This window comes from Parasteatoda tepidariorum, chromosome 7 (assembly GCF_982258835.1).
Source record: "Parasteatoda tepidariorum strain Cologne lab strain chromosome 7, Ptep-v5.0, whole genome shotgun sequence".
Taxonomy (NCBI): Eukaryota; Metazoa; Arthropoda; class Arachnida; order Araneae; family Theridiidae; genus Parasteatoda; species Parasteatoda tepidariorum.
The window spans coordinates 26196229-26211132 of record NC_141761.1 but is presented as its reverse complement, the minus strand read 5'-3'; the positions used below and the strand labels follow the sequence as shown (position 1 = coordinate 26211132).

General features: G+C 26.6%; 1 protein-coding gene across 7 annotated transcripts in view; it reads right to left on the bottom strand.

Annotated features, from left to right (window-relative positions):
• Positions 1–14904, bottom strand: part of Nup214 (nuclear pore complex protein Nup214) — a 90997-nt gene that overhangs the window by 63489 nt on the left and 12604 nt on the right. For all 7 annotated transcript variants that reach the window (XM_087167529.1, XM_087167526.1, XM_087167531.1 and 4 more), the window contains exons 6-10: positions 12814–12939; positions 10262–10359; positions 9399–9496; positions 8042–8099; positions 1544–1664 (exon numbers count right to left, since the gene is read on the bottom strand). In XM_087167529.1, coding sequence (XP_087023655.1) covers positions 1544–1664; positions 8042–8099; positions 9399–9496; positions 10262–10359; positions 12814–12939 — 501 coding nt within the window. The remainder of the gene's footprint in view (positions 1–1543; positions 1665–8041; positions 8100–9398; positions 9497–10261; positions 10360–12813; positions 12940–14904) is intronic.

The following is a 14904-nucleotide window of genomic DNA, read 5'->3' as shown; positions in this document are numbered from 1 at the left end:
TGAATTACAAAATCGTGTGAATTTGAATCACGATATTGGATTTTAAAATAGCGTGAATATGAATCGCGATTTTGGATTTTAAAATCGCGTGAATATGAATCGCGATATTGGATTTCAAAATCACATGAATATGAATCACGATATTGGATTTTAAATTCGAGTGAACATGAATCGCGATTTTTGATTTTAAAATCAAGTAAATATGAATCACGATATCGGATTTTAAAATCACGTGAATATGAATCGTGCGGTTGGATTTTAAAATCGCGTGAATATGAATCGCGATTTTGGATTATAAAATCATGTGAATATGAATCACGCTGTTGGATTTTAAAAACACGAAAATACAAATCACGATATTGGATTTTAAAATCGCGTGAATATGAATCACGTGAGTATGAATCGCGCAGCTGGATTTAAAAAACACAAATCACGATATTGGATTTTAAAATCGCGTCAATATGAATCACTATTTCGGATTTTAAAATCGCGTGAATATGAATCACGATTTTAAATTTTAAAATCACGTGAATAAGAATAGCGCTGTTGGATTTTAAAAACGCGAAAATACAAGTAGCGATATTGAATTTTTAAATTGCGTAAATAAGAATCACGATGAATAATTTTTAGATCACGTGAATACGAATCGCAATGAGTAATTTTTAAATAGCGTACAAATACGAAAAACGGGATCTGATATTACAACTGCGTGATAACGAATCGCAATATTGGATTCAAAAATGCGTGAATACGAATCGCGACGTTGGATTTTAAACTCGCGGGAATACAGATCGCGATATTGAATTTTTAAATTGAGTGAATAGGAATTGCTAGTACGATTTTTAAACAGCGTAAAAAAAGTCGCAACACATAAGTTTTAAATAAGTTAAATACGAAAATCGATGATTGATATTAAAAACGTCTGATTAAAAATCGCGATTTTGGCATATTCCAGCGCAATTCCTAATATTTAAAATTCCGAAAATCAGCCAAACGAAAAAAAAAATCATATATCGGTGGTCGAAACGAAACACTTAGACTCCTTTCCACTCTATAGCGGAAGTCGCGGGAATCCGACTATCGTTCCGGCGGCTTGGGTTTCTCTAATTGGACTCCCTAAAAATTTTAGTTTTTGGAACATGGTCGAAAATTTTAAAAATTGGGAGAAAAAAGCGGATTTCCGCTTTTTCGTGGAAGTCTTTCATCCCTTGGAGACGTGAACGGCAAAATGATCTCCAATGACTCACGGCAATGCGGATTAATATTTGAAACTGAATTCAGGTTTGCCAAATTTTGGACGTTTTGTCTCAGAATGGCGCAGCTTTGGCAGAAACTGAGCTGAATGTCGCAAAATGGCGCAGTTATGCCGTTTTGTCTCAGTTTGTCACAAATGGCGCAGGCGTAGCATCCCTGAGAATTACATCAGATGATCAGCAATTTATTCTAACTTTACATTCCTAAAATAGCTTAAACAACTTAACCTAGTAAGAATAAATTCCTAAACAATTAGTTTAGAAATCAACAAAATAGAGAGGCATCTTACTTATTACAATTTTTCTTTGAGCACAATACATAACTCCCATTCCAATAGCATGTGAAGCACCATCTTTGCCAGGCAACAGAGCTTTCCCATCTTCTTTCACATCCCACTGAACCCAGTTTGGCTGCAACCAAATTACATGATATTAGAATATTTTCTCTCTTCATATATATGTAATGAAAACATAATTTTGTAATGAAGAACTACTAATTAGTACTTAGAACTTTACTAAAAGTAAGAAATAATAAAAATATGAAAATTGAAGAATTTTGCATAGTAAAAGCTTTAAGGTACTGTGCAAAATCCAAGGTGTGCCCTATTCTACACTTAAAATTGTTATTCTACGTAATTTCACTTTCAAACATTTAACTTTTGAAATTACATTCCCTACCTCCACCCACAAAAAATATACATAAAATACAGTAGAGACTCAATTATTTGAACCTCTTTCATTGAAATACTGCTAACCTATAACGAGCTAACAATTTATTATTATTTTGTATGCAGCCTTATTTTTTTATTTCAAAGATATGCTGTCATGATTCAGTTATCCATAAAGTTTAAAAAAAAACACTTTTTGTATTGCACTGTTTTATAGAAATTATATTTTGTAATAAATGTTTTGCAGGTTGATATAGTTGGTTTTGCTTTACAAATCTATCAGCTATAATTTTTGTGGATTTACCAGTCGACAAACCATAATTTCTAAAGCAGGGCAGGGGTTTTGGACGTCCTAAACTGGTTTTGGACAGGACATGTGGGTTTTACTGTCTTAAACTGGATAAAACTGTCTTAAAGTGTCCAAAACCTTAAACTTTGGTAAAAGTTAAAAATTCTATAGGTGAAACCATTGAGCACATAATAATTACATGTATCAATAAATATTTGATATTTTTTATAAATTTTACTTAAACTTATTAAAGGAAAATAAGATAATATAATAGGAAAAGGTTTATAATTTTTGAAGCTCCACAGTTCATAGAACAACAAAAGTGAATACCTAATCCTTTAAATATAAATATGCTTTTAATACTGATAAATAATGTTTTTGCATAAGAATAAATAATGCAATATTAAAAAATAATAATTTTTTTTTAAAAAAATACTAAATTTGTTTAAAATTTATTTTTATTTTTCACAATAATTTTTTAAAAAAATGTTATAATTTCTGCATTACAGGATGATAAAAAAAGACATCTATTTAAAAAAAATAGTTTTTAAATATAAATATATTAGTTTAAATTGGAAATACAAAATAACTGAAAAATGTATTAACTGTTTTGAAGGGCATCAGTTTCAGTTACTGACACTGGTGATGTATCACCATTATGGTAATAGAATAGAACATGAATGAAATAAAAGTATTCTTGAATAGAACTATAGATAAATAAACCTGTTTATGACTAACCAAGCACTTAGTCCCTAATAGCTTAACTTGTATGGCAAGGTCAAACTTCAGTTATGTACTTGAATGAGAGGGCCAATTGAACTTGATTACCGATTAATAATCCTTTGTTTAATGTTTGAGTTGAAGAGTCAAACAATATTAATAAAACATTATACTTTTAAAAACAAATATTCTCTAGTAGATTTAATAATCAATATGTTACTAGTTCTATGTTTATTTTACCTTTTAAATATTGTTCAGATAAAATTGTAACAGAATTTGAGTAAAAGGGTTTTGGACAGTTTAAGACAGTTTTGGACAGGATGGTTTAAACCAGGGTTTACACTGTGGATTAATTCATCTGTCCTAAACCTTGTTCTAAAGACCCTGTTCTAAAGTATAGTTTAGTTTGACCTTCATGGCTTCCACATTTACTAAATGGAAGCGTCTTGTTACCTAAACATGAAAAGTCTAATGCCAGTAAGAAATATAATAGTGATAAGAGAAATAACAATAGGTATAGAGATAAAGCCTAACATACAGACAAATGAGGCAAAATTTACGATTTTTTTTTAATCGAATTTATTTGATTTAAATCCAATTTTTCTTAAAATTTAAATTAGACATTTTTATATATTTATTTAGCAGCCAAATTATCTCATAAAATGTAATAACACTACATTAATATTATTTAAAAAACAATTATATAGCTAAAATAGTTGATATTTCTAACTAAAATGTTTCAATAGTAATTTAGGATAGAACAGAATACAACAAATAAAAACTATTGTATAAAATAAATCTTTCTTCACAATTGGTAAACACTAACTATAAATTTAATTTGTTTTAAAAACACTTAAAAGTATTCAAATAAATACAAAATAAATTGGGTATAATTGAAATTTGCTTGTAACAAACAATAAATACCAATTTTGTTCTATGTGCAGAAGAGTGGACTGGAAAAATCTTTTAAAGGCAAATCCTATCCTGGAGGTGATGCTGATTAATTTTACCGGTAAATTATTTTACATACAGAGAAAGGAAAATTACCAGTTAAACATCAGGCTTACAACTCAAATAGAAGAATAAAACTCTTTAACTTTCCAGATATATTTTTAAAAAATTTCAGTCTAATATCGTAATATATACTGACAATGTGAGGGTCAAAATATACAGAAAACCATAAAACAATTTATAATTTGTATCTTATACTATATATTTAGTTAAAAAATATAACACAACTCTATGTAGAAATTTATTATTTAGAAATCTATTATAGAAATATGTAGAAATTTATTAAAGAAAATTTTATTTATTTGAAATATCTGAGGGAAAAAAAATTAAAACTTGACAAAACAAAATTCTAGTAGTGTATCAATTTTCTGTCTTCACAAAACAAAATTATAAGTATTTTGAAAATTTTTATTAAAATATAAAATTAATGTTAGAATTAATAGGAATTAAACCCAATGAAAAGTAAAATGATCAATATATAAAGTAAGCAGTGTCATCTTCAAATCTCGCTGGCAGGGAATATATTAAACAGTAAATTAGACAACAACAGAAAGCTAGACAAAGTATGAAAAAAGGGCAGACTTGCCAACTCTCCTGCTTTTAGCAGGAGTCTCCTGCTTTTGCCTCAAATCTTCGCCCTCAGGCCTTCAGGGTGTTTTCTCCTGCTTTTTTCTATTTAGTGCAAGATAGAGGAAAAAAACAAGAATTTGTGCAATTTCCTTCGCAACTTGTGCTTCAGATCATGCTGGGCATTTATTTAGAAAAATTTTGCCCCATAGCAACATCACTAAAAATTATGGTGAGTGTGAACCAAAACAGCAGCAATAACCAATGAAATGGCAAAATCGGAGATATCTTGGACACCATTAGGCAAAATGTTTTTTCACTTTCTATAGATGCCAGTTTTTTTTTTAAAATAATGCTAAATCAGCAACATCTGCAGTTTTAAAACAGTAGCAGTTAAAAAAAAAATTAAGAAATACATTTATAAAGTATTGTATTCATTATTGACATATTTTGTTAGTTTTGAACTTCTTCCTAAATTTGAAAAAATCAAAAGATATGTTTTAATATAGAACCTTATATTTTATAGTAAGAACACATATCTTTATTAGTCAGTGTCAGAATCTTACTGTGGTCCATTTTATGTAATGTAAATAATATATTTTGAAATAAACTTCTTGAAGGAAGTGTGAATCAGGTTTAATTTTCAATATTGCTCTATGTCGTGATACAGAAAGAGTCTCCTGCTTTTTTATTTTCTAAGGTTGGCAGGTCTAAAAGGGCCATTTTTTTACTCACTGTTAAAATAAATTAGGGACGAAAACATAATTGAGAGGGAAAACAAGACAGCAAAACCATACAGGGAAAAAGACACAAGTTATATAACTATCTTTCATTATCTATATGTAATATCCAGGTGGAAATTGGAGCCATTATGTGGCTTCTTCACAAAATTCAAATTCTTAAAAAACAACCTATTCCAAAATTTTAATTTTGTAAAAACCAATTTAAAACAAATTTAACAAAATTTTTAAAAAATGTAAACCAATTTGACAAAATTTAATGATCGAAAAATGATTACACAAAATTGTTCCTCGGAGGATTCTTGGAAAAAAAAGACATGTTTTTCAGGATAGCATCGTCATGAATCAAGCGAGTCAAAACTCAAATTCAAAATCAGCATGTTGTAATAGCATGTTAGACATATATTGGAATTCGGAAAACCTTATACCTTGTGGAAAATGCTGAAATGTTTATCATCTGATGAAGTGAAAACACGATAGAATTGTTTCGAGTCTAACACGACAAAGAGTAATAATTTTAATTTGAAAGTCGTAACAACATCATATTAAGAATATCAGAATTCGAAAAACCAAGTGAACAAAGTGAGAAAAATTAGAATTGCCGAAAAAACTATTACATGTTAAACTATTACATTAAAACATGTTAAAAAAAATTACATGGACTGGAAAAACTATGTGAAAAGTGCCAAAGAAATAATAAATAACTGCCTAAAAAATTAGCATCAAAGGAATTGAAAGTAATGGGATCAGCACAAATCGAATGCATCAAAAAGAGATAACTCAAATATCCAAATTCGAGCATCATAATAACAATGTATTGAAAATAACGACATCAGCCGAAAAATGATTGGAAAAGTAAGTAGATTTACAATTTACAAAAAAAAAAAAAAAAAAAAAAAGAATAGAAAATAGTGAATTCTAAAACTGAATATACTTCATTAATGAAGTAATTTTTTAAAAAATAATTTCAGTTTTTCGAGAAGATGGATCCTAAAAAATACAACCTGAATTGACCCTATTATATTATAGTACTGCTACATAATTTTTATGTGGAACGGCAAACCCAACGTTTACCGGGAATTTTTAACAAATGACAAGTTTAATTAGGTGTAATTAAACATTAAGTTCGTATCAAGTTTATTTAAATTCATTTATCAAGCTTAGGTGATGGAGGATTAAGCAAACAAACACACACAATGAAAAACATTAATTTATAAGAAATTATAAAACAGTCAATTCAATAAATTTCTTCATCAAAAATAAGAATAAACAATATGAAGTCTTTCCATCCTTCTATCTGTTCTGGATTCTCACAACTAATAACCCTTTACCAGTTGAAAGTTTTCTAAGTCGTGGTTACAGCTACATGAAGTCCAGCTCACTGCCGAATAGGTGAAAACAAAATTTTTATATTTGAAAATGTGGCCCCAAATAACACATGCTTGGAGTCTGGCAACTAAAACTCACTAATTTTTCCACATTTTCACTCAAAATTATTAAATTCCCTGACTTTTTGGACAATTTTAGAATTCCCAGACTTTTCCAATTTTTTTGGATTTTCTAGATAGTGTAGCAATCCTGTAATATTACTCTCATTCACTTTCTCTAATTTTATTTCTTTATTAGTCTATTTTGAAATATAATAATTTAGCCTTTCATTATTTTGTTGAATAAAGTCTTTAAAAAAATCCCACCCTCTAAAAATTTATTTAAATAAAATCATAGTTCATTTAAACCAATGATTTTTTTTAAAAAAGTCACATGATTAAAATCGCAATTTTAATCATGATTTAATATAAGTGATTTAAATCATGTCAATCCTACATACGGAACAATATAAACCAATGAAATCAACAATCCATTGAATAAGTCAAAGATTTAGATTTAAACAATGCTCTATGGAAGTTTTATCATTCAGAAAATGAGTAATGGACTTTGTTTCCATCAGTATAATTGGATTAAAAAAATATTTTTATTCTTATGAGATAAAAAGACATAAAAGAGTCATCTTACTATATAATGTAATTTTTGCATAAGTACAAGCATATGTACAAACGAATTTTAAAATATCTTTATATCTATGTGGCAAGAAAACATTCATGAAAAAAGACATATTTCTTCATGACACTATTAGTGAAAAAACACCTTCATTTTCTGAGTTTTGGATGAAAATACAAAAAAAAGGTGCTACCCCTATAATCTAAACATCTCAATTACCTGGACTGGATCTGAGTCCCAGTTACTTAAGACAATAATCAGTTTGCATTTAATTATATCCAAATTCGAAACATCATAAATAGCCAGAATAGGAAAATCATAAATAAAAGTACTCCAAAAAACTAAATAGCTTCTATTTTATTTTATTTTTAATTCAGTGAAATAAACACGTAACTGAAGAAAAAAAAAGTTCAAAAAAGGAAAGGAAAGAACTTAAAAGTCAAAATACGTTAAATTTAATAATTTATGATCATTTTAACAAAATAGATCAAAGCTGGTGAAAAATTAATTTCAAGAAGAAATGGAATACTTTGAAAATCTACACAAACAAGATCTAGTAAATTTCATTTCGATAAAGCGAAATAAAACAATCCAATTCAAACTAAAGTTATTTTGATTAGCAATTTATTTTTAAAATAAAATTTCAAGCTTAAATAGTAAGAGAAATTAAAGTTTAAGATTTGGAGTTAAATTATATTTTGGTATTATATCAGTATTAAATTATATTTTTATATTGTTCTTTAAAACATTCATTAAAAAACTCGGGCATAAGAGAAAAGCGTGACCAAAACTTACACAATCACCAATGATAGCAATTTCAATGGAATCTCTTGAAGCACACACAGTTACACCCCTGCCACAAAGAAAAATAAATAATTATAACAAGATTATAACAAAAAAGAATAATAAAAATTTAAAGAATATAAAAAAAATATGACATATTTAACAAAATTAACTGAAATTTATAAAGGAAATTATATTTTATTGGGATTAAACATATTTTTTGTATTATTGCAGAGACTTCTGGTAAAAGTTTTCAGTAGTATCCATGCAAATTTCTAATACTTTTCAAGCCCTCTCAGCAGTTTTATAACGAAATGTGTTTCGACAAATTTAAGACAATATGAAATAATTAGAGATTTTTCCGACTTTGAAATTTTAGCATGTCACAATAATATTGCATTCAAAACATCAAATTTTAAAAACTAGGTAGAAATGGCCAATATCACGATATATAACAGTAAAAACAGCAGAAAAAACAATTAATAACTTTTATAACTTCCGGAAAACGATTGGAAAACGTGGGTTCAGGACAGAACAATTACTAAAGTTCAAAATTCGCCCCTATTCAAACAAAATATTCTACAGATACACCAAAGACATCCCATCCCAAAAATTGAACAAAATCTTTATTCTTCAGAAATTATTATTCTTTTGATTTCTTTAGAGATCAAAGCAAAATCTGTCCCTTTACCCAATTTATTGTTTCTTGTAGAACAAATAAGATAGACTACACTAAATACAAATACATAAATATTACTGAATATTAATTTTTAGAGAATGGACATTATAAAAAAAAATTTTTAATTAAAAATTTTTAATAGTTTTAAAATTATAAATTCAGTGCTTAAAACAAGGTGCTAATTCATAACACATGAACAATGAAAATAAATCATATTTGAAAAAAAATAAAATGCTAAGTTATAAGCAAAAAAATGCAATAGGAAATAACGATTAAATTTAAATTTTAAAAAAAAGCAAAAGTACTAGTTAAAGGGTACAAAGAAGAGAGTTAAATGTAGGAGCTGTGCAAAACATGTGGGCAACTACAATTTATTATTAACTAGTTTAACAATTAATCTAGTTAAAAAATATATTTGTAAGTCGATTTAAAAGCAAAATAAAAATAACTTTTGTCTAATTGTGGATTATATAGATATACCACAAAACATCAATACCAACAAAATATTCACATTTAATGAAACTTAAAGAAGTTGAAAAAACTGATATTTAAAATGACTTTTTAATACAATATATGCTAAAATATATAATAAGCAATTGATATAAATCCCACAATAAAATATATTACATCATAAACATGTAGAAAATTTCTCATGATTAAGTAATTTTAGAATGAAATTCAAATACAAACCAAGTTGGTTCAAAATGTAAAAAATATCGTTGTTCATCGCTGGAGCTATTTCCCAAACACACGTCATAAAAATTCTGATATACAATGGGAGAACCTTTCTAAAAATATAAAATATTCCTTTGAAATATTTTAAAAACTTTGAGCAAACTAAACAAAGTTCCAGTGAAATCAATAAGTAAATATATATATATATATCAGTGTTTTCACTACAGCGCGAGAACGCGAGAATCTCGCATATTTTTTTCTTTTCTCGCATTAAAAAATGATTGCCGCGAGAAATTCGCGCATTCTATAAATCAATTTCAAAATTCGCGAATTTCTCGCATTTTGGAAAAAGCTTCGAATTATGTCATTTAGAATAAAATCTGTTTCACTTTTCTTCCTGGATCTTCATTATTTTCAACACTTGCCCCGTTATCCAGCTTCCCTATTTACCAGTAGGCATTGTTCAGAACTTTTTCGAACAACAGAACACAACCCCTCCGAACCACGGAACCCCTTTCAGAACACATTTCTCTGCAACCACGTGTTTACTGTAGGTATGGTTTGTCATGTAAGACGTTCAAATTTCTTTATGCGCTAATGTAAGATGGACAAATACCTAGTAAAGGCAAAATCTTCTATGATGATGCAGCAAAAATATTCAATGCTTTAAAAAATAGAAGACGTTAAAAATGTATTATAACAAAAAAAAATTTTTTTTTCCAAGTCTATTTGTATTTTTTCAGTTTTTAGAAATCTCACTTAACTTTCTGAAATCTCACCCTGTTTTTGAGAAAGGGTGAGAAATTCTCACCCATTTTTTTTCTATGATGAAAACACTGTATATATATATTATATAGTTTAATAAGAGCGCTACTTACTGGGGTAGAAACAACAAATAAATATGGTGGAGAACCTTTTGTGACTGGCACATAAAGGACAACAAATTGAGCTGTAGAGACCCAACAGATGTTTTCCACTAACGGGGGGGGGAAAAGATTTACATAAGAAAACACTAAATATAATTTTTTTTTTATTAAAGCCATATTAACTTATTTATACATCAATATTGTGGATTTTTTTTCCCGTTCTACTGGGAAACCCACCAATAGACAGTTGTCAAATAAGAAAAATCACCTTGCTCGAGATATTAAAAAAATTCACAAAAAATTCTCAATACTCTCATGTATAAAATAAATTTATTTTCTTCACTTGTTGAAGAATACTATCTTACAACAAATGGAGAGGGAAAAAAAGTGCTTCATGATAGAGTTTGAGAAAAGTGGCTAGACAACTAAATTCTTTCCTAAGCTAATACTATCAATGCTAATAAATAATGCAACTTGATTTCTAATAGAATTGAACGGAAACATGAATTTTCAGTTGAAAAATGGAGGCATTAATTATTTACAGAAATGTGAGAAAATAAGCTTTCAATTAAATACTCTAACACAATATTTTGTAAAATAATTTTAACATAAAAATTTTTTAATACATATAAGGGACATTATACAGAAGTTTCAGAAAAATATAATTTCAGTAATTTTAAAATATGTATAAATCAGCAAATTTATTATTAAAATCAAGGCAAAAATTGCATAAAAATGAATATTTTGTCAGAGGTAAACTTTTTTTAAAATCATTTTATCGTTAGTTACAAATTAAATGCCCTCAACAGTTTAAAAACTAATAATTTCTAAACAATATTTTTCTTATTTATTTTTGGTGAATTGGTTTTGTAGACAGAACATTTTGTGTTACAAATGCAAGATTTTAATATTCTTTAATGCGTCTACAAGAAAAAAAATGGATTTAAAAGAAAATAAATAACACTCATAAATTTATATGTGAGAGATTTATAGTTCAGACTCTCCGATATTTTTTCAAAATATATTTTGCTCTTTATAAATAAATTGTTCGCGTTACATATATTATTAAACATCCGTAGAAATTTAAACAACTAGCGTAGATAATGTTTTGAAAACAATTTTGTGTACTAACAATTTTTGACAACATTTGATGTATATGAAATGTTTGTATTTGACAACAAAATGGGATCCAAATGGCAGGAAATAGGTAGTTTATTTTTAAGAAAGATAAAACAATTAACTATTTAAAATAACGCTCACACAAATGCATTTATATATAAACTAACTGAATAATGCATTGACTTTGAAGATAAACATATTTACTAGTATTTTTTCTACTGCATGAAATTATTCTAATATTAATTAATCATTTAAATTTTCAATAAAGATTTCAGTAATTATTTTTAACCATTTCATTGTTTTCACTGGCTTCTAAAAAACCCTAGCAAAATGGCTAATCTACAGAATAAAACATAAGCTATATTAAAATATTAGCAAAATAACATCTCCTCTCTCTCTCTCTCTCACACATATACAATTACCGACTATAAAAAAAAAATTTACTTAAGAAATGTCAAAAAATAAAAAAAAATTTAACTTTTATAAAACACAAGTGCTTGACACGAGTTAACTCTACTTTGAGGAATAGTGCATTAGTGGGTTCAATAAGTAAATAAAAATATTTCTGAAGAAATAAAATTATCAAGGATAATCAACACTAAAAGATATGTATTTTGTGGAAATTTTGTTTTTCCTTTGTCTTCCAGAACATTAATTTGGAAGAACATGAATTTTTACAGTTTATCAAGAAATTGTTCATAAATTAATAATCTATTTAATGGCAAACATGCTCAAGAAGCATTTCTAGCTGAAAAAATCTGTTACAATTTTTAAAAAAATGCATGTATCATTTTTCTTTAATAAAAATGAACATAGAACCAAGAAAAATATTTATTATTAATTATACCATTTTCATTTTGTAATATTTTATTTAATTTTAGCTTACATCTTCTAAAAGTTTATTTTCAATTTGAAATCATAGAGCATTATGTCCATTATACTAAATGTTGCATTTGTATTAAATTAATTTGCATTCATAATTGTTATCATAATAATAATTATCAGTAGAAGTGGATTTTTTTGTTTTTTTTTTGTTTCAAATAAGGCAATTTTCAGAATGTACATGAATTACTTTTTGTCGAAAATTTCACTAGAATTATTTGAAATATTCAAATTAATTGTTCTTTGTGCAATCGCAATAAATTAGAAAAGAGCATAAAATTTATAAGTCTTTGTCAATATTTTTTCCCCTCAATAAACGTAACAGTAGGGTTTACCTACAATCTAACATAACCTTAGAGTTTAATTTTACCTTTCATCTGACTCCTACTAAATAAGATATTTGACTCCTACTAAATAAGATATTGATTATTGTGTTCTGAAAATACAAAGTATTTTGATAACTTAATTTACCCATTTTAAATAAGATGCAACAAGAATTTTTACTTTTTGAGAAGCTCAGCATTATTGCTTTCCATCAATACACCTACAAATTAACAACTCACCTGTTACTTTTTCATCAAGTGCTGGAGGAGGAATGTTTTTAACCTCTTGTAAAGTTGGCTTGTATTGACTAAAAGAGCCATCAATTTTACCAACAACAATTTGTTTGCCTTTAGGACTCCAACAGACTGAAAATATGAAACATATAAATTAAATAAAAGTCACAGAAAAAACAATCAAAGTATAATGCAACAAATTAATGATCTACTTCATGTTTCAATATTTAGCAAGTACTTTTTTTTAGTTAAATGAAATATAATTGAAGTACTTTTATAATGAAATAGTCCTGAAATGATTATAATTTTTTTCACAAACAAGTTTTCACCAATTAAGTGTCATCATTATACATGCTATTTTCACACTATCTTCATGAACTTTATAGCCGTAATTAAGTAAAGCAATAGCTTTCCTTTCCTGTTACTTATATAACTAGCCTTTCCAATTGCTGAGTTCAGTGATTCTTAACAGATTTTTTTTTCACTGACTATTAGAGATGCAGAATAATATTTTAACATTGATACTTGTTCCTGTATAGCTTTAAATAGTTGTTAGCACAATTTACTAAGATATTAGGCATTTTCAAGATTGCGAAGGTTGCCACAGCTGTAGAAATAATGCATTTTATTTCTTTGCTAGTTTTTTCCCCCCATAATAAGAACTTGAGTGAAAAATTCCTGTATTTTAGATTTTTTTTCCCTTTTAAACTTTGAATAAAATGCATAAACTTATTATTTGCATATAAAAATAATTTTAGCTTTTACGAAGAAAAAAAAAGTTTTTAAAATAATTTAATCGATAAATGTAAGCCAGTTTCAATGTATGAAATAAATTCGTTTGGACAATCATTCAGGGTTTTTTTTTTTTTTTTTTAAATTGTCTTCTTTTAATGGAAACAATTTTTTTCAAAGAAAGTTTTTAAAATTAGAATTTATTGTTTGTCGCTTAGTAAGTAAAAAAAATCATAAAATTTACATAATAGGAAAAAAAAAGTTAATCTTAATATATAAGAAAAATTTTATGTTTCGTTATAAATATCTTGAAATTTCATTAAATTTTTCTCTTTAGCAATTTAAAATGATATTCTCTTTCAGTCCTAAAAGATTACGTTAGTTAATAGCCATTATGACTGACTTTTTGTGGCCAGAAATCATTGTCACATTGTATCAATCAAAATACATTCAGGGCAAAAAATCATTGAAAAAATTAATTTTATATTTCCACTAATTTTTTTTTCAATTGAATTATACACTTAAATTACACATTTGAATTATACACTTAGTTTAAATGAAGTATAAAAACATAACTAAAAAAAATACATCAATAACTTTTTTTAAATAAAGAGTTAACGTTCAACTATTTAAGATTTATACTTTGACAGTTTATCTTGTTTTAGATAGAGTTGACATGATTGAAATCACTTTTATTTTAAATCATTGATTTAAATCACAATGATCAGTAAATAAAAAATCATTGTTTCGAATATTTTTTTTTCTTTCTTTTTTTTATTTAGGATAATTTTGGTTGCAATTTTTTTCAAAGTCTGATCTCATTGATATTGAAGGTTTAATCCAGAGAAATAATGAGGGGGTAATGTATAAAAATCATTATTAAATCTTCAAAATATGCTAGAAAATAAAAGACTGATAGTGAATTGAAAAGATATGGAGCTTTTAAATTATAAGTATCTAATTACTGCTTATGTAAATAATTTGCTATGTAATGAACATAATACAATTATACCAATTTAGTTTCATGTTAACTTAAATAAATATATTTTTAAAACTCATTAGACATGTAGTTTGTGTATATAAATCATAAAGAAAAACTTGCACTGCCTAGTGAATTTGTATTTTTTACTTATTTATTTTTATAAAGTTTACGGATATAAATTATTTCATTCATTTGATAAGTAACTAATGATAATAAACATAAATCCATGAAAGTAGTTTGAATAAAAACATTGATTTTATTTTTTCTGTGATTAGCTTGTAATAATTATATAATAATTTTAACCATTTTAGTTAGAAATATTAGGTAATTTAGTTATATTGTTTTTAAAATAATGTTTAGCATTATTAATCTATTTATTAGTT